The 26,356-nt window shown below is 42.1% G+C and overlaps 1 protein-coding gene across 1 annotated transcript; it reads left to right on the top strand.

Moving 5' to 3' along the window:
* The first annotated feature begins 4,863 nt into the window (after positions 1-4,863).
* LOC133765240 (thymosin beta-4-like) lies at positions 4,864-5,970 on the top strand. Its single transcript, XM_062198887.1, has 2 exons — positions 4,864-4,873; positions 5,750-5,970. Exons 1-2 carry the CDS (start codon positions 4,864-4,866, stop codon positions 5,968-5,970), a joined length of 231 nt encoding a protein of 76 aa, XP_062054871.1.
* The last annotated feature ends 20,386 nt before the right edge of the window (positions 5,971-26,356 follow it).

Raw genomic sequence — 26,356 nt, 5'->3', positions numbered from 1 at the left:
GTACATTTAAAAAGAAAAAGTACTGGCAAATGAACTATGGTAAATAACTATAAGTGCTCCTAGAATAAAACAAAATGTAGTTCTTCATATATTTCAGAACTGAAAATCCAAGCTATACATAGCCCCCTTCTTTCTCTAAGCTGCTTAGTTTGGGAAATATCACTACCCATAAGTTATAATTTCATGAATTCTGGGCAAGAAAATAATTATAATCTGAGATTCCGTGTCAAAGACTATAGGGAAGTCTTTTTTCAGGGAAGCCTGGAGAGGGGTCAGAGACCATGGAGGATAAATCAGGTGTGGGAAGTGATGCTTGTATCTGGGTCATAGTTAGCTCTGATAACCGAGGTACCGAGCAGAGAACCTGCACTGGTTGGTTCAGTAGTCATTTTGGACACAGGACATCATGCTTGCTTGTCCTGTGGTAGATCTTACTGTTTCCATTTTAGAGAATCATATATAAGCTAGCGATGGCCAAATCCCATGGCTATTTACAGTGAGAGGATACTTTCGTTACTATCATGGAAAACTTTTTAACATTTATTTATTTGAAAGGCAGAGAAACAGAGAGACAGAGATCTCTCATATACTGGTTCACTGCCCACCTACGTGCAACAGCCAGGGCTGGATCAGGCTGAAACCAGGAGCCAGGAACGCAATCTGGGTCTCCTATACGGATGGCAGGGGCCCAAGTACTTGAGTCCTCACCTGTTACCTCCCAGGATGTGCGTAGGCAGGGAGCTGAAGCACAAGCAGGAGAGCCTGGATTTGATAGCAATGCTTCTCCAACTTCACTGCGCACCGGCAGCAGCTGCCAGGCTTGTGAAAACATGCATGATGGGCCCTTGCCCCAAGTTCCCCACTCTAACAAGCTCACAGGAGATGCTGATGCCCCTGAGGGTAGGGGAGGCGATGAATACTTTGTGGGCCACTGTTTTATAAAGGCTGAGCCTCCCTAATCTCCAAATCTGAAATCTGAATGCTCCCAAATCTGAAACTTTTTGAGTGCTGACATGACACCATGAGTTGACAATTTCACACCTGACCTCATGGGAAAGGTTGCAGTCAAAAGACAGGAGTGCTAACAGTGCTGTATAAGGTGTGAATCAAGCATAAAAAATTTTCACATTTAGACTTGGGTTCCATCCCCAAGGTATCTCATTCTGTATAGGCAAATATTCCAAAATTTGAAAAAAATTCAAATTCTGAATTGTTTCTCAGCTCAAGCATTTTAGATAAGGGGTACTTAACCATTGCTATCTTTTGTAAAAAAGGTTTATTTATTTATCTGAAAGTCAGAGATACACAGAGAGAAGGAGAGGCAGAGAGAATCTTCCATTCACTGGTTCACTCTACAATTGGTCACAACAACTGGAGCTGCACTGATCTGAAGCCAAGAGCCCGGAGCTTCCTCCATGTTTCCCATGTGGGTGCAGGGGCTCAAGCACTTAGACCATCCTCCACTGCTTTCCCAGGCCATAGCAGAGAGCTGGATCGGAAGTGGAGCAGCCTGGACTCAAACCAGTGCCCATATGGGATGCTGGCATTGCAGGCGGTGGCTTACCTGCTGCACTACAGTGCTGGCTCAACCATTGCGGTCTTAACACTGAACTCTGTTGGTTACAGGTGTCTCCTACTATTCCTTATCCTTGAGTTTTCAGCACATCTTTCAAATTGATTTTTTCATTTGATAGGGCTGCTTTCTCAATGCTTTCTTTTGAACATGGCCTCAATCTGATATCTGTTTTTATTTTTCAATGAATAGAGTCCTGGAGAATGATTCCCAGTACTCATATACTTGGGTATATGGATGTATACTGATAGAGTACCCGTAACCTTTCACATGGATATAGGGGATTTAGAAACACTATTTGCTTTTCTAACTACAATAGTGAATTGTATGGTCCTGCCACCTTTCCAAAATTTGAATGATCAGAGTTGTGAATTATTGGGGCAGGAGTGGTTGGCAGGAAATAAGGGTTAATGGCATAAAGGGAAGCAGATTTTATTAGGATAACGTGTGGGTTTCAATTATTCATGCAATTTTATCTTATGAGTAATCAAGAATTTTCTGTGGCTATAATTTTCTGTTGAAATTTTCCTTTTCAAAACCTCCACATTACAGCTTGATTATAATCTCTCACTGCCTACTCAGAGAAAACCTCTTGAAACCGGCTGTAGATTTCCTAAGTACTTCAGAGTTTAATGTGCCATTGCATAGCCCAGGACTAAGGACAAAGTAAGTAATCTAAAATGTATACAGTAAAGCACACAGAGAATGCAATTTGTGGGAAATCTGAGACAACTGGCAAGCATTCTTATATGTATAACAGTAGACACAATAAAGAACACAAGTGAAGGTAGATAACTCGGAAAATGCTAGTTTTTCACCTCTATTTTTAAGAAAAACTTATTACTAAACAGTTAGATTGGGTTCCCCCCTGCAAAGAGAAAATAAAAAAGAATTCCCGGCCGGCGCTGTGGCTCAACAGGCTAATCCTCTGCCTCGCGGCGCCGGCACACCGGGTTCTAGTCCCGGTTGGGGCGCCGGATTCTGTCCCGGTTGCCCCTCTTCCAGGCCAGCTCTCTGCTGTGGCCAGGGAGTGTAGTGGAGGATGGCCCAAGAGCTTGGGCCCTGCACCCCATGGGAGACCAGGAGAAGCACCTGGCTCCTGCCATCGGATCAGCGCGGTGCGCCAGCCACAGCACGCCAGCCGCGGCGGCCATTGGAGGGTGAACCAACGGCAAAGGAAGACCTTTCTCTCTGTCTCGCTCTCTCACTGTCCACTCTGCCTGTCAAAAAATTAAAAAAAAAAAAAAAAAAAAGAATTCCCGCACATGCTATGAAAACTTGAAGACTATGTTACCATCATACACTGGGTCAGTTGATATTGCAGGAGGCTAAGAGCAAGGAATCTATAAAAAATGGGAGGATGTGACAGCAGAGCCACTGACAGCACCAAGAATAGTTGGGAAAAAAAGCACTCCTAGGAAAGCACCAATATAACATCCATCTTTTTTTCAAAGAAGGGGGAAAAGAATTTGCCTTGTGACTTTAGGATAATAGATTTACATTAAAAGCTTAGAAAGATAATGTAATTGGGCTCAATCATTAAGAAATATGCAAGGCAATGGGAAATATCTACTTAGCTTTTCTAAAGAGAAAATTGAGTTGGACTAATTTAAATGTTTTCCATGACTTGGGGAAGGAGGTGGGGGTTTGGCACAGTGGTTAAGCTGAGCCTTGGGACACCTGTCTCATAGCAGAATGCCTGCAATTCCCCTTTCTAGTCTAGTTTTCTGCTACCATGCATCCTGAGAGGCAGCAAGTGATGGCTCAAGTTACTTGGATCCCTACCACCCATGTGGGAGAGCCAGACTGGCTTCACGGTGGTCCAGTCTTGGCTGTTGTGGGCATTCGGGGAGTGAACCAGTGGGTGTGAGATCTCAGTCTCTCTGTCTCTCTGCCTTCCAAATAAATAAAAATAAATTAGTTTAAAAAACCATCTTCCATGATAACAAAAATTATAAGAGAAAATGAATATTTAAATACCGATTTTAACGTATCTGGACTTTTCCTTTTTCAGTAGCAATCACAGCCTGCCAGTCTTAAAGACATCATCTGGCACCATGGACCAAATAATCATGAACCCTTAGTGAGAGAGCAGGCACAGGGCTTTTGTGATTATCACGTGAGAACCATGATCATGAAACAAGAAGATATTCTACAAATTACACATAAGAACCAGTCTCATCGATTTAGAGATTTACATGTATATCCAGTTCAGTATATGGAAAAAATGCCATATACATAGCTGGTTACCCATAACCTATTCGAACTCTCACCAATCTGTTTCCTTGGTTTTCACTCCTTTTTGGTCCAACTGGGCCCATTCCCTGAATGCGATTTCTTAGCTCTATTTCATTGTTGATATTCCTTTTTCATAGGAAGATCTTTCCTACCAATCTTGACCTGTTGAAGATCTATAAAGTTCTTCAAAATATTGGTCAGACATTATCCTGTTAGATGTTCGAGTCTTAACTTCCCTTTTGAAATTTCATTATAACTGTAACTTATGTTAATCCTGTGATTAGTGATTTGGTTGAACAGTTATTTTCCTTCCTGGATTATGGTGGTAAAGATGGTATTAGGTTCGTTTTTATGGCTCTCTCAAGGTCTAGTGTAATATTTGCTTTGGTAAGTTCTTAAAATATGTGTAAATATTGAGAAGAATACATAGCGGAAGTACAGAAGGAAGGAAATGGATCTGTATGTGTGTGTATGTGTGTAAAGAGACAAACACAGGCGTACTCATATATGCTATCTTCCTCATCCTTAAGGCACGTAGAGAATACTCCGTAGGTGCATCTGCATGAATGTTTCATGCATTAAACCAGAAACTTCTTTTTTTTTTTTTTAGATTTTTTAAAAATTTATTTGACAGATAGGGTTAGACAGTGAGCGAGAGAGACAGAGAGAAAGGTCTTCCTTCCATTGGTTCACCCCCCAAATGGCCGCTACAGCCGGAGCTACACTGATCCGAAGCAGGAGCCAGGTGCTTCCTCCTGGTTTCCCATGCGGGTGCAGGGCCCAAGCACTTGGACCGTCCTCCACTGCCTTCCTGGGCCACAGCAGAGAGCTGGACTGGAAGAGGAGCAACTGGTTCTAGAACCCAGCACCCATATGGGATGCCAGTGCCGCAGGCGGAGGATTAACCAAGTGAGCCATGGCACCGACCCCATAAACCAGAAACTTCTGATTCCAGGTAAAATGATAAACGAAACTTAGCTTCTGGCTCCTTCTCAGGTCCTAATAATTTTGGAGATGCCAGAAAGGACATATCGACCTGTAAATGAGCACTGATGGGGGAAGGTGAGGTATGAATACATAATCTAGAGAAAGGTAAGAATTTGCTAAGCTTTAGAGACTGATAAGGGAAAAAGAGTATAAACCAATCTTCAGTAAGGAAAGGATTACCATCTGAAGAATAAAAACAAAATATCTAAGTTTAAAATAATTGGAAGAAAATCTCAATCTCTTCAGTGTTCAACAAAAAAGAAAGTATCAAAAATAAAACTTGTAAAGGATGTCAAATATAGGTAGTCCCAATACATCGGTAATTACAATACATGAGTGATAAATTAATTTAGAAATTGTAAGACTTGAAATCTCATAATGTATTTTTAAAAATTTAGTCTAGCCGGCGCCGTGGCTTAACAGGCTAATCCTCCGCCTTGCGGCGCCGGCACACAGGGTTCTAGTCCCGGTCAGGGCGCCGGATTCTATCCCAGTTGCCCCTCTTCCAGGCCAGCTCTCTGCTATGGCCCGGGAAGGCAGTGGAGGATGGCCCAAGTCCTTGGGCCCTGCACCTGCATGGGAGACCAGGAGAAGCACCTGGCTCCTGGCTTCGGATCAGCACGATGCGCCGGCCGCAGTGGCCATTGGAGGGTGAACCAACGGCAAAAAGGAAGACCTTTCTCTCTGTCTCTCTCTCTCACTATCCACTCTGCCTGTCAAAAAAAAAAAAAAATAGTCTAGTAGGGCAGGTATTTAACCTACCCAGTAAGACCCCCACGCTGGGGTGCCTGGGTTGGATACCTGTCTCTGGTAGAGCCAGGGATGCAGCTGTGATGGCGCAAGTGACTGGGTTCCTGCCACCCATCTAGGAGACTTGGACTGAGTTCCTTGCTCCTGGCCTTGGCCTCTGGAGCTTCACCCATTGTAGGCATTTACGGATTTCTCTGTTAGTTTTTAAAATAAGACTCCTCAGTGGTGGCCATTGTGCTGATCCAACTTCCCTCGCTCGATCGCCTTGCTCGGCTTCCTCAGCAACCAGGTCTGACAAACCTGAATTGGCTGAGATGGAGAAATTCGATAAGACAGCACTGAAGAAGACAGACTCGCAAAAGAAAACGCCCCTGCCTTCAAAAGAAACAACTGAACAAGAGCAGCAAGCAGAGCGATCGTAATGAACTGCACTGTGTTCCACAAGCATGGCCTTCATATCTTACCTCTTTTAGCTGCTTAACTTTGTAAAATGAGAAGAGGTTGGATCAAGTTTAAATGACTGTGCTGCCCCTTTAAATCACTGAATGGAGAACACTGATAACCAAGGCCACGCCAGCCTCCCCCGTCTCCCTTCAGTCTGGCAGGAAAGGAAAAGAATGTGCCTGTTGGGGAAGGAAGCCAGGTAGGATGATGGTGAAATTTAGAGGAAAAAACCAAGCTGGTTCAAAGTGTCCTGCAGGCTGTAAAATGCGGTTTAATCAGAGCGCCATTTTTGTGTTCAAATGATTTTAATTACTGGAATGCACAATTTTAATACACAAATTAAGTTTTAAAACCTGGAAAAAAAAGATTGATTTATTTTTATTTGAAAGGCAGGGTTACAGAGAGAAGAGGAGAGATGGAGAGAGAGATTCTATTGGCTAACTAACCAATTGGCACTGGGCCAGGCTGAAGCCAGGAGCCTGGAACTCCATCTAGGTCCACTAATTTAAAGTGAACACTTTAGGGGCCCCCTCTGTGGTATAGTGGGTTAAGCTTCTGCCTACAGTGCTGGCATCCCATATGGGTGCTGGTTCAAGTCCCAGTTGTTCCTCTTCCAATCCAGCTCTCTGCTAATGGCCTGGGAAAGCAGTGGAAGATGGCCCAAGTGCTTGGAGCCCTGCACCTGTGTGGGAGATCTAGAAGAAGCTCCTGGCTCCTGGCTTTGGATTGGCCCAGCGCTGGCCATTGTGGCCATTTGGAGAGTGAACTGACAGATGGCAGTGAACCTACAGATGGAAGACCTTTCTCTCCATCTCTCCCTCTCTGCCTGTAACTCTACCTTCAAATAAACACATTTAAAATACATAAATAAGTAAAGAGAACAATTTTGGAGCCAGTGTTGTGGCACAGCGGCATTGCTGCCTGCAATGCTAACATTCCATATAGGTGCTAGCTTGTGTCCCAGCTGCTGTACTTTGAATCCAGTTCACTGCTAATGCACCTGGGAAAGCAATGGAAGATGGCTGAATCCTTGGGCCCCTGTCAACCATGTGAGAGACCTGGATGAAGCTCCTGGCTCCTAGCTTGGACCTGGCCCAGTCTCGGCCTTTGAGGCTATTTGGGAAGTGAACCAGTGGATGGAAGCTCTCTGTGTGTCTGCTTCTCTCTCTGTAACTCTTTCAAAATAAGTAAATAAATAAATAAATCCTTTTTAAAAAAATGAACACTTTTGCCTTTAAAAAACAGTTGTTGGCCGGCGCTGCGGCTCAATAGGCTAATCCTCCACCTTGCGGCGCCGGCACACCGGGTTCTAGTCCCGGTTGGGGCGCCGGATGCTGTCCCGGTTGCCCCTCTTCCAGGCCAGCTCTCTGCTGTGGCCTGGGAGTGCAGTGGAGGATGGCCCAAGTGCTTGGGCCCTGCACCCCATGGGAGACCAGGAGAAGCACCTGGCTCTTGCCTTCGGATCAGCGGCAGCCATTGGAGGGTGAACCAACGGCAAAAAGGAAGACCTTTCTCTCTGTCTCGCTCTCTCACTGTCCACTCTGCCTGTCAAAAAAAAAAAAAAAAGTTGTTATTTATTTACATTTTATTTGAAGATCTTCCATTCACTGGTTCACTCCTCATATGTCTGCAACAGCCAGGGCTAGGCTAGGCCAAAGCCAGGAGCAAGGAGCCAGGAATTCCACCCGAGTCTCTCATATGGATGGCAGGGACCCAAGTATTTGAGTCATCACCTGTTGCTTCCTAGGGTGTGGCATAGTGTTTATATAGGACTCTGTGTCGCAGGCAGTGGTCCAATCTGCTGTGCCCCAATGCCAACCTCCATTTAGGGATTTAACTAGTGGATGGTGCTCTCTTTGTGTGCCTCTCTCTGCCTCCCTAATTAAAAAAAATTAGATCTAGCAATGTGTTGTTTACCAGTGATAGACTTCAAATAAAAATTCTAAGAAGATTAAAAAAAAAAAGTAATAGAAAGTGCTAACCAGAAATCGATGAATCATAAGAGCTGGAATAAAAATTGTCATACAAAGTTTCAATTTAAGGCCAAAAAAAAAGACACAAGGGATGTAGTAGATGATTTTATTTGTCAATAAAAGGGTGTCTTGAATGAAGTTAACACTTAAATGAGCAAACTTTGAGTGGAACAGGTTGCCATCTATAATGTGGGTGCGTGTTGTCCATCATTTAAAGGTCTGAATAGAATTAAAAGGCCGCCTGTCCAAACTAGAGGAACCTCTCTGCCTGCCGGACATTGTATACACCTGCAGCTGCTCTAGGAATTGAGCTTTTAGGCCCATATTGAACATTTGGACTCGATAGTCTCTATAAACCTGTGAGCCAATTCCTCATCTCTAAATATTAGCGTATACGCATCTTATTGGTTCTGCTTCTTTGCAGAACTCCAATTCAGGGGATAAAGTGAGTGATTTCATATTGGCAAAATTAGATGAAGGTACTTCAAAAAGTTCATGGACAAATGGAATTAAAAGATAATGTGCATTTTCTATGAGACTCCTGAAGATCCCCCTCCTTGGTGAAGAAAATATAATATAAACATATGTGCCATCAGTCAATGAAGAAATATTCCCTAGACAATACACACTCAAAATACAGACAATAAAAACTTGTAGATTAATGGGGAGAAATTTTTCAAAATCAACAATAATCTAACAAGTTTAGAAATTTTTGACATGGCAGATAAGAGATAAGCAAGCAAAATATTTGAATAATAAATGTTTTATGTTCCATTTTTTTTGTATATAACTCTCTGTGCCCAAAAAGCAAATATTCATTTTTCGAATATCAGTGGAACACTTATATTGATTACTCAGTAGTTCATAAAAGAAGCCTCAATAAATTCTAAAGAATTAGCATCACATAGAATATATGATTTCAAAAGTAGGTTTTGAAAGATTGACAATGAAAACTGCTAAAACACCTAGGGCTAAAATGGAAACCAAAAGGGACATTCTACTATTCTGTTTCTTAGACTGTGTATCTGTGGCAATTTCTTGAAATTTGAATTTAAAATGTCTTCTTCAACATGATTTGTGTTTGCTCCAGCTCGACACAGAGAGGCACAACCTAGAACCCATCTAATCTAATCTTTTGCTTTGGGGTGTTTTTGGATCACACAAACTAACTTGGCTTCAAATCAGGTATGGATTTAGTGATTTTCAAGGGCAACCTATTTTACAGTTTTATGATTCCAACCAGAACCCAGGTTCAGATGGACACGTCTTTCTTTCAACCCTTGTGTTCCCAGTGTCTCCTGTCTTCACATGTGACCCATTGTAATCCAGGTTCTAGGCCACAAGGGGTCAGTGGATAATTTCAGGAGAAGTATCAGCTCTGATACTTGTTTATTTCACTTTCCTTTTTGAAAAAAGTTAGGTATAATTCATATAAAATAAAGTGTATGATACAGTGGTTGTAGTAAGTTTACAAGGATGTGCAACAATCATCACTAATTCCAGAGCATTCTCATTACACCAGAAAGAAATCCGAAATTCATTGGCAATCATTGTTCATTCCCCTCTCTCATTATCCCATAGCCAACACTAAGCCTCTCTCTGTATGCATTTATCTGTTTTATTTTTTTAAAGATTTGTTTATTTATAAATCAGAATTACAGAGAGAGAGGGAGAGACAGAGAGAGACAGATCTCCCATCCACTGGTTCACCACCCAAATGGTCACAATGGCCCAGGCTGGGCCAGCCCAAAGCCAGAAGCCAGGAGCTTCATTCAGGTCTCCCACGTGGTGGCATGGAGCTAAACACTTGGGCCATCTTCCACTGCTTTTCCCAGGCCGTTAGCAGGGAGCTGGATCAGAAATGGAGCAGCCGAAACGATACACGAATTGGGGCCCATGTGGGATGCTGGCATCACAGGTGGTGGCTTTACCCACTGCACCACAACCGTCTTTAAACATCTTTCCGAGGTTTCAGCATTTCATTCCTTATGAGTCCCCACCTCCCATAACAGAAGACAGAAGCTTGCTTTTTCTGGGGTCTTTAATGGGGGCATTGGTGAAATACAGTAGAAAGCAGTCTACAGAGTCAGGGTGCGAGAGAGGGAGAAAATAGAGAAAGGATAGTGGCAAAGATTCCTGCAATAGTGGCCGGTGCTCAGAGCTATGGTGTTGGCAGTATATTCTGCAGTGTTTTTGCCAAGTGGTAATGGAGTGATCTCTCCTTCAGCAGCTCGGCGATATAAGTGGGTGTTTTTCCTAGTTACATAGCCTTCAAGTTTGCTTCTGAGGGCAACTTTATCAACTCAGTAAGCTACCTGGTACTATTTAACAAGTTATTTTTCCAACGAGGTAGAGATGGTTTCTGCAGTTTGTAGCAGAACTCAGAGTCATGTGTCATGTTTATTTTTGTCTTTCTGCAGTGGCCAAGACATCAAGTACTAATTGGCAGGGTAGGAGTCATAGTGAGGATCAGTGTGCTGCTCTCAAATACAAGGAATACAAGGCAGACACTACTAGTTGCCTACCCAATTTCAGGTCTCTTTATCTTCCTACCAGAACTCCGATCTTGTTCGTAGCAGCAAAATGCAGTCGCCCTTGCAACTAAAGGTAGTCACATGCCACACTCCAAGCTGAGGGTGCCCTTCTGTGGGCTTTTAGAAAGCCTGGTTGACATGGCACCAACGTCTCTATGCCCTTTGTTGGACCCTCTTCTTCTCTGAACCGTGGTTACCTAGAGAAGCCATCTCAACGTGATGTAAACCAAAGTTGAATGTATGGGATGGTGTCGCACAAAGCTAAAAGGAACCTATAACAATGAGCTTTCTAAGATTTATGAACCATAACTATACTGCTCAACTCTGGACTTCTTGCCGTAAGATAAAAACCAATCCCTGTGTGTGTATGCTACTGTTATTTTCATTTCTTTTTTTATATATATAGCAAACACATTCTTAAACAATAAACATCTAAAGTCTTGTTAAGTCTGATATTTACTGAAATGTTGGTTGACATTCTGTGGTAAGTCAAATACATCTCTTTGGGGTGGGTGTTTAACCTAGCAGTTCAGACACTGGTTGAGATGCCCACATTCCATATTAGAGTGCCTGGCTTCAAAGATTCAGCTTCCAAGTTTTCAGTTCCCTTCCTACTAATGTGCATCCTGGGAGGCAGCAGGTGAGGACTCAAGTTCTTGGATCCCTGCCACCGCTGTGGAGATTTGGATTGAGTTCTGGGCTCCTAACTTTGGCCTGGGAAGTGAACCATTGGAAGGAAGATCTCTCTCCATCTGTCACTATTTTTCTGCCTCTCAAAAAAAAAAAAAAAAAGTTGATGAAATTGAATTGATGTTGGTGCAAAAAATTGAAACCCAAGCAGGCACCGTAGCATAGCTGGTAAAGCCACCACCTGCAGTGCCGGCTTCCCATGTGGGCGCCAGTTTGAGTCCCAGCTGCTCCACTTCCAATCCAGCTCTCTGCTATGGCCTGGGAAAGCAGTGGAGGATGGCCCAATGGCCCAAGTCCTTGGGCCCCTGTACTCACGTGGGAGACCTGGAAGAAGTTCCTGGTTCCTGGCTTTGGACCTGCCCAGTCCTGACCCTTGAGGCAATTTGGGAGTGAACGAGTGGATGGAAAGACCTCTCTCTCTGCCTCTGCATCTCTGTAACTCTGCCTTTCAAATAAATAAATAAATCTTTTAAAATAAATTGAAACCCATGCATAGTTTTTTCATAATTTACATTTTCTATGAACTATCTCAAGACCCCTGGTATATGGTTGGGAAAGAAAGGAATAAATTCTCATCATTTTCAGATATTGGCATTTAATAAATGTCTCTCCAAATTCAGCCAACTATTAGAACTAAAAAGTGAGTTAAGCTAGACAGCCAGATACACAATCAACGTATTAAAAATAAATTTCATTTCTCCAAACCAACAATTATCAATTACACATTTTAATAGAAAATAGATAATGACATTTAAACACCAACAAAGCCATATAACATCCAGAAATTAAGCTAATAAATAATACAGAAAGTGATTATGGAAAAATAGCATTAAACTACTAAAGGATATTAAAAAATACCAAAATAAATGAAGCAATCTACCATGCTATCAGATGGTTTGACTTAACATTTTAAAGATTTAATTTCACAAAAATTAATATTTAAATGCAATATAATTCTAAGAAAAATTCCAGGAGGCTTTTTGGAGAGAAATGAATAAAGTGATTCTGAAATATATTTGGTAACTATCTAAGAGAAGTTTTGAAAAATAAACCAAAGTACTTGAAACAGTGTGATAATATCAGGTCTTCAAGCCAAGGGAGCAGAGTAGAAAGAAGCAGGCCTGTGTATCTTGGGAATTTATTATATGATGGAGAAATAACATCACAAACCATTGAATAAATGATGAATTATTTAGTATATGATATGGGAAAATTAGCTCAGTACAATGAGAAAATACAATCAGATCCCTATCTCTTATTGTGTAAAAAAATAAACTCCAAATGTATTTAAAAATTCAAATATCAGGGGGCCAGCACTGTGGCACAGTGGGTTAATGCCTTGGCCTGAAGCGCCAGAATCCCATATGGGCGCTGATTCTAGACCTGGCTGCTCCACTTCTGATCCAGCTCTCTGCTACGGCCTGGGAAAGCAGTGGAGGATGGCCCAAGTCCTTGGGCTCCTGCACCCACGTGGGATTCCCGGAAGAAGCTCCTGGCTCCTGGCTTCGGATCAACGTGGCTCCAGCTGTTGCGGCCATCTGGGGAGTGAGCCAGTGGGTGAAAGACCTCTCTCTGTCTCTGCCTCTTTCTGTAACTCTGACTTTCAATTAAATAAAATAAATCTTTAAAAAAATTCAAATATGAAACATAAAAATGAAGGGAAAAAATACAGGAAAGTATCAGGAAAGGGAGAGGAAAGAATTTCTTTACTAAGTGTTGCAGGTTGGATTTGCTGGGAAAAAACTAAGAGATTTGCATGCAAAAAGTTGATTGCATATCAGGATCACCACCGATGGGAGAGTGAAGGGATCAGGATGAGGCTGAGGAGGAAACTGGACTGTGCACAGGCTAACAAAGGTCTCAGCTGATCCCTTAGGGAACTCTGGAGTTGAGAGGCCCTTCTGAGTTGTACTGAGTGGGCCAAACTTGTGTTCCTTGCAAATACCAGTCATTAAATGCAGGCTGCCCTCAGGAAGGGTATGTGACCTTGGGCAAGGCAGGTGGTCAAGGGAAATTATTGGAATTGCCAGCCTCCTCCTCCTCTTGGCTATTGCAAATAATATTGCTATGAATGGGGAGAGCGGCAAGATGGCAGAATAGGAAGGGAGCACACTGATAGTCCGGGAAGAGACAGGTTAATAAAAGTGGAGATACTGCAGGTTCAAGGAAGAGCAGGGGAAGAAACAGCAGAGGAAACTCTTCCGGAACTAGTGATTCACAGTGGACCTGCGTGGAGAGCGTGGGAGCCCAAGTTCGGGACACCAGCGGCAGAATCAACGCACCAGCGCTGGAACGCGAGGTGAGCAGAACCTCAATAGCCCGAGACACCGGCGGGCAAGCAGAAAGAGGAGATTAGAGGGAACGAGGCTTGAAACCCCATGGGGAAAAGTTCACCAGGCTATCTAGAAGAGAGAGGAAAAAAAAAAGTGACCAATTCAGACACGAGTTTCTCTCTCTCCACTCACCTCTCAAAGGCGAGCAAGACAAAGAGCAGGCGCCATTTTGGACATATGTCATAAGCGGAGTGACCTCAGGGCTGTACCCACCCTCAGCCAAGCAGAAAAACCTGACTCTGGGTATGTGTGTGTGTGTGTGTGTGTGAAATAACAGGAGATTAGGACCTAGTGAATGTGTGGTGCTAATGAACTGAGACTGTGAAAAAAGAGACAGTGGGGGAGAGAACTCACAGAATTCACGTGAGTACTCTCCAGAGCACTACAATTCAGTAACCTTGGCAACCCAGTGGGAGACTGCAGGAGAATTGGAGCCCACACTGAGGGCAGCACAGATTCCCTGTGTGGTCCTTGGGAAAGAGCTTCTGATCGCTGGCTCCTGTGGGTATATCATTCACCTGCTAACTACCTCCAATTCTGCTCAGCTGTGCGGAATTACTTCCCTTTTGAATCAAAAAAAGAAAGAAAGAGAGAGAGAGAGAGAGAGAAAGAAAGAAAGAAAGAAAGAAAGAAAGAAAGAAAGAAAGAGAGAGAGATTTACCATGCCTAACCTGGGAGTATCACCTTTGGCACACCCTTAACCCTGAGGAACCAAACAGAGCTCTCAGGCCACACCCATCTCAAGGCTCCATCAAAAGCAGACAGTCCACTTAATACAGTCATAGTATAACAAGAAAAAACACCACAGTGAGGGAAGAAGAATCCAAAGAATATCTCTACAATGCCAACCAACAAACGCAAAAACTGAGGAAATAAGAACAAGGAAGACATTATGACACCCCCAAATGAACAAGACACCCCAAGCCAAGATTATGAAGATGATGAGATGGAAGAAATGCAAGATACAGATTTCAAAAAATTTATGTTAAGAACAATTAGAAGTTTTCAAAAACAAATGCTTGAGGTACAGAATTCCTTACTGGACAGGATAGAAAATCTCCTTTGAGAAAATGAAATCTTAAGGAGGAATCAAAATGAAATGCAGAAACTAGTAGAACAGGAAAGTGTGATAGTGAAGAGAAATCAAAATGAAATGAAGAACTCAATAGATCAAATGAGAAACACATTAGAGAGCCTTAAAAACAGAGTCAGTGAAACACAAGAGAGAACATCGGACTTAGAAGACAGAGCACAGGAATATATACAGTCAAACCAAAGAAAAGAAGAGGAAATTAGAAATCTAAAAAATATTGTTGGGAATCTACAGGATACTATTAAAAAACCCAACATTTGGGTTCTAGGAGTTCCTGAAGGCATGGAGAGGGAGAAAGGATTAGAAGGCCTTTTTAGTGAGATACTTGCAGAGAACTTCCCGGGTTTGGAGAAGGACAGAGACATCCTAGTACAGGAAGCTCATAGAACCCCCTAGTAAATATGACCAAAAGAGATCCTCACCACGACACATCGTAATCAAACTCACCACAGTGAAACATAAAGAAAAGATTCTAAAATGTGCAAGAGAGAAATGTCAGATTACTCTCAGAGGATCTCCAATTAGACTCACAGCAGACTTCTCATCAGAAACCCTACAAGCAAGAAGGGAATGGTGAGACATAGCCCAGGTACTAAGAGAGAAAAACTGCCAGCCCAGAATATTATATCCTGCAAAGCTCTCGTTTGTGAATGAAGGTGAAATAAAGACCTTTCACAGCAAACAGAAATTGAAAGATTTTGTCACCACTCGTCCAGCCCTGCAAAAGATGATTAAAGGTGTGTTAGACACAGAAACACAGAAACATGGTCATCAATATGAAAGAAGGTAAAGGAAGGAAACCTCGCAGCAAAAGATCACAGGGAATTCAAAGCATATATTAGAAAATATCTTTGGCGGGCCGGCGCCGTGGCTCAGTAGGCTAATCCTCCGCCTTGCGGCGCCGGCACACCGGGTTCTAGTCCCAGTCGGGGCACCGATCCTGTCCCGGTTGCCCCTCTTCCAGGCCAGCTCTCTGCTGTGGCCAGGGAGTGCAGTGGAGGATGGCCCAAGTGCTTGGGCCCTGCACCCCATGAGAGACCAGGAGAAGCGCCTGGCTCCTGCCATCGGATCAGCGCGGTGCGCCGGCTGCAGCGCGCTACCGCGGCGGCCATTGGAGGGTGAACCAACGGCAAAAGGAAGACCTTTCTCTCTATCTCTCTCTCTCACTGTCCACTCTGCCTGTCAAAAAAAAATATCTTTGGCAAATGGCAGGGCAAAGTTACTCCTTCTCAATAGTCACATTGAATGTTAATGGCCTGAACTGTCCAGTTAAAAGACAACGATTGGCAGATTTGGTTAAGGAACAAAATCCATCTTTTTGCTGCTTACAAGAAACTCATCTTTCCAACAAAGATGCATACAGACTGAAAGTGAAAGGTTGGACAAAGATATATCATGCCAACAGAAATGAAAAAAGAGCGGGTGTAGCCATCTTAATATCAGACAACATAAACTTTAACACAAAAACTATTAGGAGAGACAAAGAGGGGCACTATATAATGATTAATGGATCAATTCAATAGGAAGATATAACGATTATCAATGTATATGCACCTAATTACAGGGCACTGGTTTCTTTAAAAGATTTGTTAAGGGACTTAAAGGGAGACTTAGACCCCAATACAATAGTACTGGGGGACTTCAATACTCCACTCTCAGAAATAGACAGATCAACAGGAGAGAAGATCAACAAGGAGACAGTAGATTTAAACAACACTATAGCCAAATGGATCTAACAGATATCTACAGAACTTTGCATCCTACACATAAAGCATTTACATTCTTCTCAGCAGTACATGGACCTTCTCTAGGATTGACCACATACTAGGCCATAAAGCAAGTCTCAGCAAATTCAAAAGAATTAGAATCATATGATGCAGCTTCTCAGACTATAAAGGAATGAAATTGGAAATTAGCAACTCAGGAATCCCTAGAGCATATGCAAACACATGGAGATTGAACAACATGCTGCCGAATGAACACTGGGTCATGGAAGAAACCAAAAGAGAAATCAAAAACTTTCTGGAAGTAAATGAGGATAACAGCACAACATACCAAAACTTATGGGATACAGCAAAAGCAGTGTTAAGAGGAAAGTTTATATCAATAGGTGCCTACATCAAGAAATTGGAAAGGCACCAAATAGATGAGCTTTCAGTTCATCTCAAGGATCTAGAAAATCAGCAGCAAACCAGAACCAAATCTAGTAGGAGAAGAGAAATAATTAAAATCAGAGAAGAAATTAACAGGATTGAATCCAAAAAACATTACAAAAAATCAGCCAAACGAGGAACTGGTTTTTTGAAAAAATAAACAAAATTGACACCACTTTGGCCCAACTAACTAAAAAAAGAAGAGAAAAGACCCAAATCAATAAAATCAGAGATGAAAAAGGAAATGTAACAACAGACACCACAGAAATAAAAAGAATCATCAGAAATTACTACAAGGACTCGTATGCCAGCAAACAGGGAAATCTATCAGAAATGGATAGATTCCTGGACACATGCAACCTACCTAAATTGAACCAGGAAGACATAGAAAACCTAAACAGACCCATAACTGAGACAGAAATTGAAACAGTAATAAAGGCCTTCCCAACAAAGAAAAGCCCAGGACCAGATGGATTCACTGCTGAATTCTATCAGACATTTAAAGAACTAACTCCAATTCTTCTCAAACTATTCAGAACAATCAAAAAAGAGGGAATCCTCCCAAATTCTTTTTATGAAGCCAGCATCACCTTAATTCCTAAGCCAGAAAAAGATGCAGCATTGAAAGAGAATTACAAACCAATATCCCTGATGAACATAGATGCAAAAATCCTCAATAAAATACTGGCCAATAGAATGCAACAACAAATCAGAAAGAAAACCCACCCAGACCAAGTGGGATTTATCTCTGGTATGCAGGGATGGTTCAACCTTCACAAAACAATCAACGTGGTACACCACATTAATGACTGCAGAAGAAAATGCTTCTCTCAATAGATGCAGAAAAAGCATTTGATAAAATACAACACCCTTTCATGATGAAAACTCTAAGCAAAGTGGGTATGGAAGGAACATTCCTCAACACAATCAAAGCAATTTATGAAAAACCCATGGCCAGCATCCTATTGAATGGGGAAAAGTTGGAAGCATTTCCACTGAGATCTGGTACCAGGCAGGGATGTCCACTCTCACTACTGCTATTCAATATAGTTCTGGAAGTTTTAGCCAGAGCTATTAGGAAAGAAAAAGAAATTCAAGGGATACAAATTGGGAAGGAAGAACTCAAACTACCCCTCTTTGCAGATGATATGATTCTTTATTTAGGGGACCCAAAGAACTCTACTAAGAGACTATTGGAACTCATCGAAGAGTTTGGCAAAGTAGCAGGATATAAAATCAATGCACAAAAATCAACAGCCTTTGTATACACAGGCAATGCCACGACTGAGGAAGAACTTCTAAGATTAATCCCATTCACAATAGCCACAAAAACAATCAAATACTTTGGAACAAACCTAACCAAGGACGTTAAAGATCTCTACGATGAAAATTACAAAAGCTTAAAGAAAGAAATAGAAGACGATACCAAAAAAAAAAAAAAATAGAGAAATCTTCCATGCTCATGGATTGGAAGAATCAATATCATCAAAATGTCCATTCTCCCAAAAGCCATTTATAGATTCAATGTGATACCAATCAAGATACCGAAGACATTCTTCTCAGATATGGAAAAAATGATGCTGAAATTCATATGGAGACACAGGAGACCTCGAATAGCCAAAGCAACCTTGTACAACAAAAACAAAGCCGGAGGCATCACAATACCGGATTTCAGGACATACTACAGGGCAGTTGTTATCAAAACAGCATGGTACTGGTACAGAAACAGATGGATAGAGCAATGGAACAGAATAGGAGCACCAGAAATCAATCCAAACATCTACAGCCAACTTATATTTGATCAAGGATCCAAAACCAATTCCTGGAGCAAGGCCAGCCTATTCAATAAATGGTGCTGGGAAAATTGGATTTCCACGTGCAGAATCATGAAGCAAGACCCCTACCTTTCACCTTACACAAAAATTCACTCAACATGGATTAAAGACTTAAATCTACGACCCGACACCATCAAATTATTAGAGAGCATTGGAGAAACCCTGCAAGACATAGGTACCAGCAAAGACTTCTTGGAAAAGACCCCAGAAGCACAGGCAGTCAAAGCAAAAATTAACATTTGGGATTGCATCAAATTGAGAAGTTTCTGTACTGCAAAAGAAACAGTCAGGAGAGTGAAGAGGCAACCAACAGAATGGGAAAAAATATTTGCAAACTATGCAACCGATAAAGGGTTGATAACCAGAATCTACAAAGAAATCAAGAAACTCCACAACATCAAAACAAACAACCCACTTAAGAGATGGGCCAAGGACCTCAATAGACATTTTTCGAAAGAGGAAATCCAAATGGCCAACAGACACATGAAAAAATGTTCAAGATCACTAGCAATCAGGGAAATGCAAATCAAAACCACAATGAGGTTTCACCTCACCCCCGTGAGAATGGCTCACATTCAGACATCTACCAACAATAGAAGCTGGAGAGGATGTGGGGAAAAAGGGACACTAACCCACTGTTGGTGGGAATGCAAACTGGTTAAGCCACTATGGAAGTCAGTCTGGAGATTCCTCAGAAACCTGAATATAACCCTACCATTCAACCCAGCCATCCCACTCCTTGGAATTTACCCAAAGGAAATTAAATTGGCAAACAAAACACTGCCTGCATCTTAATGTTTATTGCAGCTCAATTCACAATAGCTAAGACCTGGAACCAACCCAAATGCCCATCAACAGTAGAGTGGATAAAGAAATTATGAGACATGTACTCTATAGAATACTATACAGCAGTCAAAAACAACGAAATCCGGTCATTTGGAACAAGATGGAGGAATCTGGAAAACATCATGCTGAATGAATTAAGCCAGTCCCAAAGAGACAAATATCATATGTTCTCCCTGATCGGCGACAACTAACTGAGCACCAAAGGGGAAACCTGTTGAAGTGAAATGGACACTATGAGAAACAGTGACTTGATCAGCTCTTGTCCTGACTGTTGATGTACAATGTAATACTTTATCCCTTTTAGTATTTTGGTTTTGTTCTAGTTCTATTGGTTGAACTCTGTAATTAACACACAATTATTCTTAGGTGTTTAAATTTTAACTGAAAAGTGATCCCTGTTAAATATAAGAGTGGGAAAAAGAGAGGGAGTAGATGTACAATTTGGGACATGCTCAATCAGACTTGCCCCAAATGGTGGAGTTAGAAACGTGCCAGGGGATTCCAATACAATCCCATCAAGGTGGCATGTACCAATGCCATCTCACTAGTCCAAGTGATCAATTTCAGTTCACAATTGACCACACTGATAGATCTAAGAGTCAAAGGGATCACACAAACAAGACTAGTGTCTGCGAATACTAACTGATAGAAAAAAAAGGGAGAGAATGATCCATAATTGGAAGTGGGATACACAGCAGACTCATAGAGTGGCAGATGTCCTAAATAGCACTCTGGCCTCAGAATCAGCCCTTAAGGCATTCGGATATGGCTGAAGAGCCCATGAGAGTATTTTAGGCATGGAAAGCCAAGACACCCTGGAAAAAAAAAAAAAGACCTAAGTGAAAGATCTCTGCAAGTGAGATCCCAGTGGAAAGAATGGGGCCATCAAAGAAGGAGGTACCTTTCTCTGAAGGGAGGAGAGAACTTCCACTTTGGCTATGACACTGTTGGAATAAGAGCGAAGTCGCCGAACTCAAAAGGCTTCCGTAGCCTTGGTAACTCATGTCTAGAGCCTAGGGAGATTACTGACACCATAAACAAGAGTGTCAAATTGTTCAGTCAACAACAGGAGTCACTGTGTACTTACTTCTCATGTGGGATCTGTCCTTAATGTGTTGTCCAATGTGAAGTAATGCTATAACTAGTACTGAAACAGTATTTTACACTTTGTGTTTCTGTGTGGGTGCAAGCTGATGAAATCTTTACTTAATATGTACTAAATCGATTTTCTGTATATAAAGATAATTGAATATGAATCTTGATATGAATGGAATGGGAGAGGGAGTAGGAGATGGGGTGTGCGAGTGGGAGGGCAATTATGGGGGGGGAAGCCATTGTAATCCATAAACTGTACTTTGCAAATTTATATTTTCATATAAAAAATAAATAAATAAAAAATGGCCAGGGACTGTACAGTCAGCTGGCTCAGACTGAAAAAAAAAAATAAAAGAAAATATTGCTATGAATGCTGAATGTGCAAATATCTTTGAGATTCTGCCTTTGATCTTTTTGGATATACAAAGGGTCTTCAAAAAGTTCATAGAAAATGCATATTATGAAAAAGCTAAGCTTGAATTTCATTTTTTGGCATCAAAACAAATGTGTCCTTTAATTTCATTTTTCCATGAACTTTTTGAAGTACCCTCATACACTTGAAGTAGTATTGTTGCATCTTTTGGTAACTATTTTTAGTTTTTTGAGAGACTGCTCTTTTCCATAGCAATTGTACCGTTTTCTATTCCTACCAACAGTTCACAATGGTTCCAATTTCTTCACATTCCTGTCAACATTGGTTATTTTATGTTTTTTTTTTTAATTATTGTAGCCATCTGAATGGGTATGAAATGATATCTTATTGAAGTTTTGGTTATATTTCTTTAGTTAAATTTGCTTTTAAAAATAAGACTTCTTTTTGTTATAGTTAAAAAATACATGTTCATTGTAGAAAATTTAGAAAATCATAATGAAGAAAATAAATATCTCTTGGAATCCTAGTACTTCAATATTATCAATATTAACACTTCGTTCCATATCTATTCAATTTTTTTTCTTTCCACATATACAGATGGCTGATGCTTTCCCCACACTGCCGCTTTGTACAATTTAGGTACATGCAGCTCTGAGTCTGGGTGTGAGGTTTGACAAGTAGCACCAAGCCAGGTTTCAGATTCTACTTGCCCCCTAGGGCAGGTCCCTGGTCCAGAGAACAAACTGCAGAAATATATATGGTAGCTTTGAACATAAGCATGGGCTTTATAATTTTTTGAGATTGAGATCATACTATTTGGTAGACTACGACTGGAGAGGACATAATTTCTTTTAGTTAATTCCTGTTGAATAGTTGTTTCTGAACTTTTGATACTGTAGGATCTTGCTGACATGGCAATACCTGTATGTAAATCTTTTTGCATATTTATAAAATTATTTCTTTCTGATGAACTCCTAGAAATCACACTGAAAACTAAATTTGCTAGTGCTTATCATGTGTCCTGGATGACTATGCTATGAATTTATAGTTACCATCCAGTGGCATATGTATTATTATTATCTCTTTTAGCGATAACACTGAAGTGCAACAAATGGAATTACTTGATTGAGGTCACAACGCTGGAAAGCGGTAGAGCTGGGATTTGAACACAGGTCTTTTGGCTGCATCTGCTGCAGAGCCTGGGTTTTTAACAGGCTATAGTGATTTACTTCAAGGATGACGGATGGATTTGAGAAGAGTTTTAGTAATAAAGAAGCCTTACATCATCAGTGGAGGAAAACCTGACCACTTGATAACTTCCACAGGAAATGAGACCATTCAAAAGCAACAGTTTTTCATTAATGTATTAGAAAGAACAATTTCTTGACAGGATGATGAATATTCTAACACAATGCACATTGTTCATTTCTGAGCTCTTTTTAAGAGAAGCAACGTTAGAAGATAATTTAAATTTAGATTTAATCTGACTACCGATGATTATGTCTTCATGTTCCTTTTAGTTGACATTCCAAGGTATCTGGATAACGAAGGACAGGTTTGGCGTCCTCATCTTGGACCACTAACCTCCCTCTGCTGCACTTCAGCCTCAGCTTTTTATAAATAGAGGGCATACCCTTAGTCTGCCTCCTCACAGGGAGTTACTATCTACATTTCTACGAGCTCTGTGAAAGAAGGGTGCTGGCATGTGTGTGTAATGATGAGACACTCCTTCTTAAAATATAACCTGAGATTTCTTATATTTAAAATCTTAAAAACTGATTTTAATTTTTTATTTGGGGGTGAGAGGGAGGGAGGGAGGGAGAGGGAGAGGGAGAGAGAGAAAGAAAGATAGAGAGATGTCTTCCATCTGCTGGTTTACTCTCTAAATGCCTGCTTTAGCTGGGACCAGGCCAGGCTAAAGTTGGAGGTAGAATATAATCCAGGTCTCTCATGTTGGTGGCAGGGATCCAAGTACCTGGGCCACTCACCTGCTGCCTCCCAGGATGTGCCTTAGCAGGAAGTTGGATTGAAGTGGGGGTGGGACTTAAATTCAGGCACTCGGATAGGGCATGTGGACATTCCAAGCTGTGTCCTAATCACTGTGTCAAATGCTTGTTCTTTAAAAAAAAAAATTAGGGGCCAGCATTGTGGCATAGTGGTTAAAGCCACTGCCTGAGACACCAGCGTCCCATTTGGGCACTGGTACAAGTCTCAGCTGCTCCACTTCTGCTCCCTGCTGATGCACCTGGGAAAGCAGTGGAGGATGGCCCAAGTACTTGGGTCCCTGCACTCATGTGGGAGACCTGGCAGAAGCTCCTGGCTCCTGGCTTTGGACCTGCCCAGCCCTGACCCTTGAGATCATTTGGGGAGTGAACCAGTGGATGAAAAATCTCTCTCTCTCTGCCTGTCCCAATCTCTCTCTGTAACTATACCTTTCAAATAAATGAAGTAAATCTTTTAAAAATTTTTGATAAATACATATACATGTACAATTTGAGATACAATTATAAGTGGGAATGAAAGGGGTAAGAGTGAGAAGATAGGCAAGCATTGGTGCAGCAGTTAGAGCATGCTTGGGTTGCCTACACTCCACATCAGAGTGCCTGGGTCAAGTCCCAGACCCACTTCTTCTTTTTTTAAGATTTTATTTATTTATTTGAGAGGCAGAGTTACAGACAGTGAGAAGGAGAGACAGAGAGAGTCTTTCATCTGCTGTTTCACTCCCCAAATGGCTGCAACAGCTGGAGCTGTGCTGATCCGAAGCCAGGAGCCAGGAGCTTCTTCTGGGTCTCCCACGCCGGTGCATGGGCCCAAGGACTTGAGCCATCCTCCACTGCTTTCCCAGGCCACAGCAGAGAGCTGGACTGGAAGAGAAGCAGCCGAGACTAGAACTGGCATCCATATGGGATGCTGGTGCTGCAGGTGGAAGATTAACCTACTGCGCCACAGTGCTGGCCCCCCCAGATCCACTTCTGATTCTGGCTTCTTGCTGATGTGCGCTCTGAGAAACAGCAGATAATGATGCAAGTAGTTGGATCACTGCTACCCACGTGATTGACCTCGATTGAATTCCAGGCTCCTGGTTTCAGCCTGGCTCAGTCCTAGCTATTGTAGGCATCTGGGGAGTGATCCGGTGAATGGAAGCTCTTTCTCTAAAATAGAAATAAAAAATATTGATTTAAAAATTATGAAAAGAGAGGGGAGTCTTGTCTGGCCTTGGCATTAAAAATATCCAATGTCAATGCTTTAAATTGCTATATATAATGTAGTTGAAGAGGGTAAAAATAAAATAAATTAATAAAAAATACAATTTAAGAATGTTCACATTATATGACACATATATGTACTTACAACCAATGTACTTTTTCTTTCACTTAATATTATAACTTCTGAAACAATAGACTCAAACTATTAGCTGCTTACTGAATGCATGCTGTAAAAAAATAGATTGCTAGCGCCAGCGCTGTGGTGCAGTGGGTTAAGCCGCCATCTGAAGCGCCGACATCCCATAAGGGTGCTTGTTCTAGTTCCGGCTGTTCCACTTCTGATCCAACTTTCTGCTAATGTGGCTGGAAAAGCAGGGGAAGATGGCCCAAGTCTCTGGGCCCCTGCCACCTACTTGAGAGACCCAGAAGAGGCTCCTCACTCTTGGGTTCGGCCTGGCCCAGCCCTGGCCATTGTGGCCATTTGGGGAGTCAACCAGCAGATGGAAGATATCTCTCCCTCTGTCATTCTGTTTTTGAAATAAATAAATAAATAAATAAATAAATAAATAAATCTTTTAACAAAAAAAACTTCCCAGCAGCATTAGCAGGGATTTGGATCAGAAGTAGAGCAGCTGGGAATTGAAATCGCTTAACCTGCTGTGCCAGAATACCAGTCCCCAACTTGTTCCTTTTAATGTTCTCCTCCATCCTTGTTATAACAGTTTCATCCCCAGCTGCTCAGGCCAAAAGCCTCAGAGTCACCCTTGTCTCTGTTCCTTCATACCCTGTATTCAATCTGGAAACGCTGTTAATATCGCCTCCACCTATCTCTCTCTCCAAGTTCCTGCCACTCGCTCCTGGTTTATTTCAATAGCTTCCTGTCTCTGTGCTTCAGCCTTTACCCTCTACTGTCTGTTCTCAACCCAGCAGTCAAAGTGATCCTATTATATGAGGAGGCTTCTAAAACTTTGTGGAAAAACAGAATTAAAGCATAAGTTTATTTTGGTATAAAAATTTGAAACCCATGCATATTTTTTCAAAATATTCATTTTCCTTGAACTTTTTGATGATCTCTCAAATGTAGGAAGGTACCACTTTCTAGTTCTCTGATGGTTCCCAATTCTGGGCTGTTTCACCCTCACCTCTTCTGCCTTAATCGTTTCCATTCTTCCACTCTGCCATTTTGCTTGCTCCTAGAATACTAAGGCATGCTCCGGCCTCAGGTCTTGCAGTTGCTGTATTTCCTGCCTGGAAAGTTGTCCTCCCAGATAGCCTGCTTCAGAACTTCCCTGAGGTCTTTGAATTTCACCTCCTCCAGAGGCTTTCCTTGATTGCCCTACTGAAAAGATCACGCCTCATACTTCTTAAACATCTTGTTTAATTTTTTTTCCATGACATGTCTAATCATCTGTCAGTCCACATATTTTTCTTTTTTGTCAATCGTCTTCCAACTGGAAGGTAAGTTTGCCTGTGTCCTCTGCTCTGTCCCAAGCCTTAGCAGAGTGCCTGGCACGCAAAAAGTTTCATTTAATGTTTGTTGAATAAATGAATGATTCTCCTACATCCCACTGTCAGAGCAAGGCTCTGGTGGCCTGCTGTGCAGAACTCTCCAGCTTGTACCCTGATGTCTATCTCCCTTGCTCTTTTCCAGCGTTTCCTTAGGCGCCACTTCTTTCTTGCCTGCACGGTCACAGGTGAAAGGGAATTCTGAAGAGTACTGAAGGCAGGTGCAACCTGTGGTCCTGCTGCCAATCTCAAGCCCAGGATGGGCAGTAGACAGTCACAGAAAAAGTGCGAAGCGGGCACTGCCCAGTGACCGTGCTTGCCAAGAGCTTGAAACTAGATTTGCCTGATTTTGGTTATCTCCGGATGTCAGGCAGCAAGAATGAAGGAAGGAAGACACTTCCTCCAAAGGAGGATTTGGTGAGGCCCTAGCCCGAGAGGGGACGTTGTTGGGTGGAAACCCCCCACATCCTCCTTCACTAACTGGGCCACAGCCCCACCCCCTGGGATTAAGGTTCACCTCAAGTTTCAGCCACACCAACCACAGGGCCATGAAAATGCCCAGAACTTCTAACCAACAGTTTCTGATTTCTCCTCCGGGACTTAAAGTCCAGAAAGCAGAGCCCTGGCTTCGCCGCCCCAGCACGTAAGGGGCGTGGGAGAGGAGGTGGCGCTGTCCTGCTTGGCACCCAGCTCGGAGGGCTGGGCTCCGGGAAGGGTTCTGAGGTAT

The sequence above is a fragment of the Lepus europaeus genome, chromosome 8 (assembly GCF_033115175.1).
Source record: "Lepus europaeus isolate LE1 chromosome 8, mLepTim1.pri, whole genome shotgun sequence".
Taxonomy (NCBI): domain Eukaryota; kingdom Metazoa; phylum Chordata; class Mammalia; order Lagomorpha; family Leporidae; genus Lepus; species Lepus europaeus.
The sequence above is the reverse complement of the archived record's forward strand: the minus strand, read 5'-3'. Positions and strand labels throughout refer to the sequence as shown.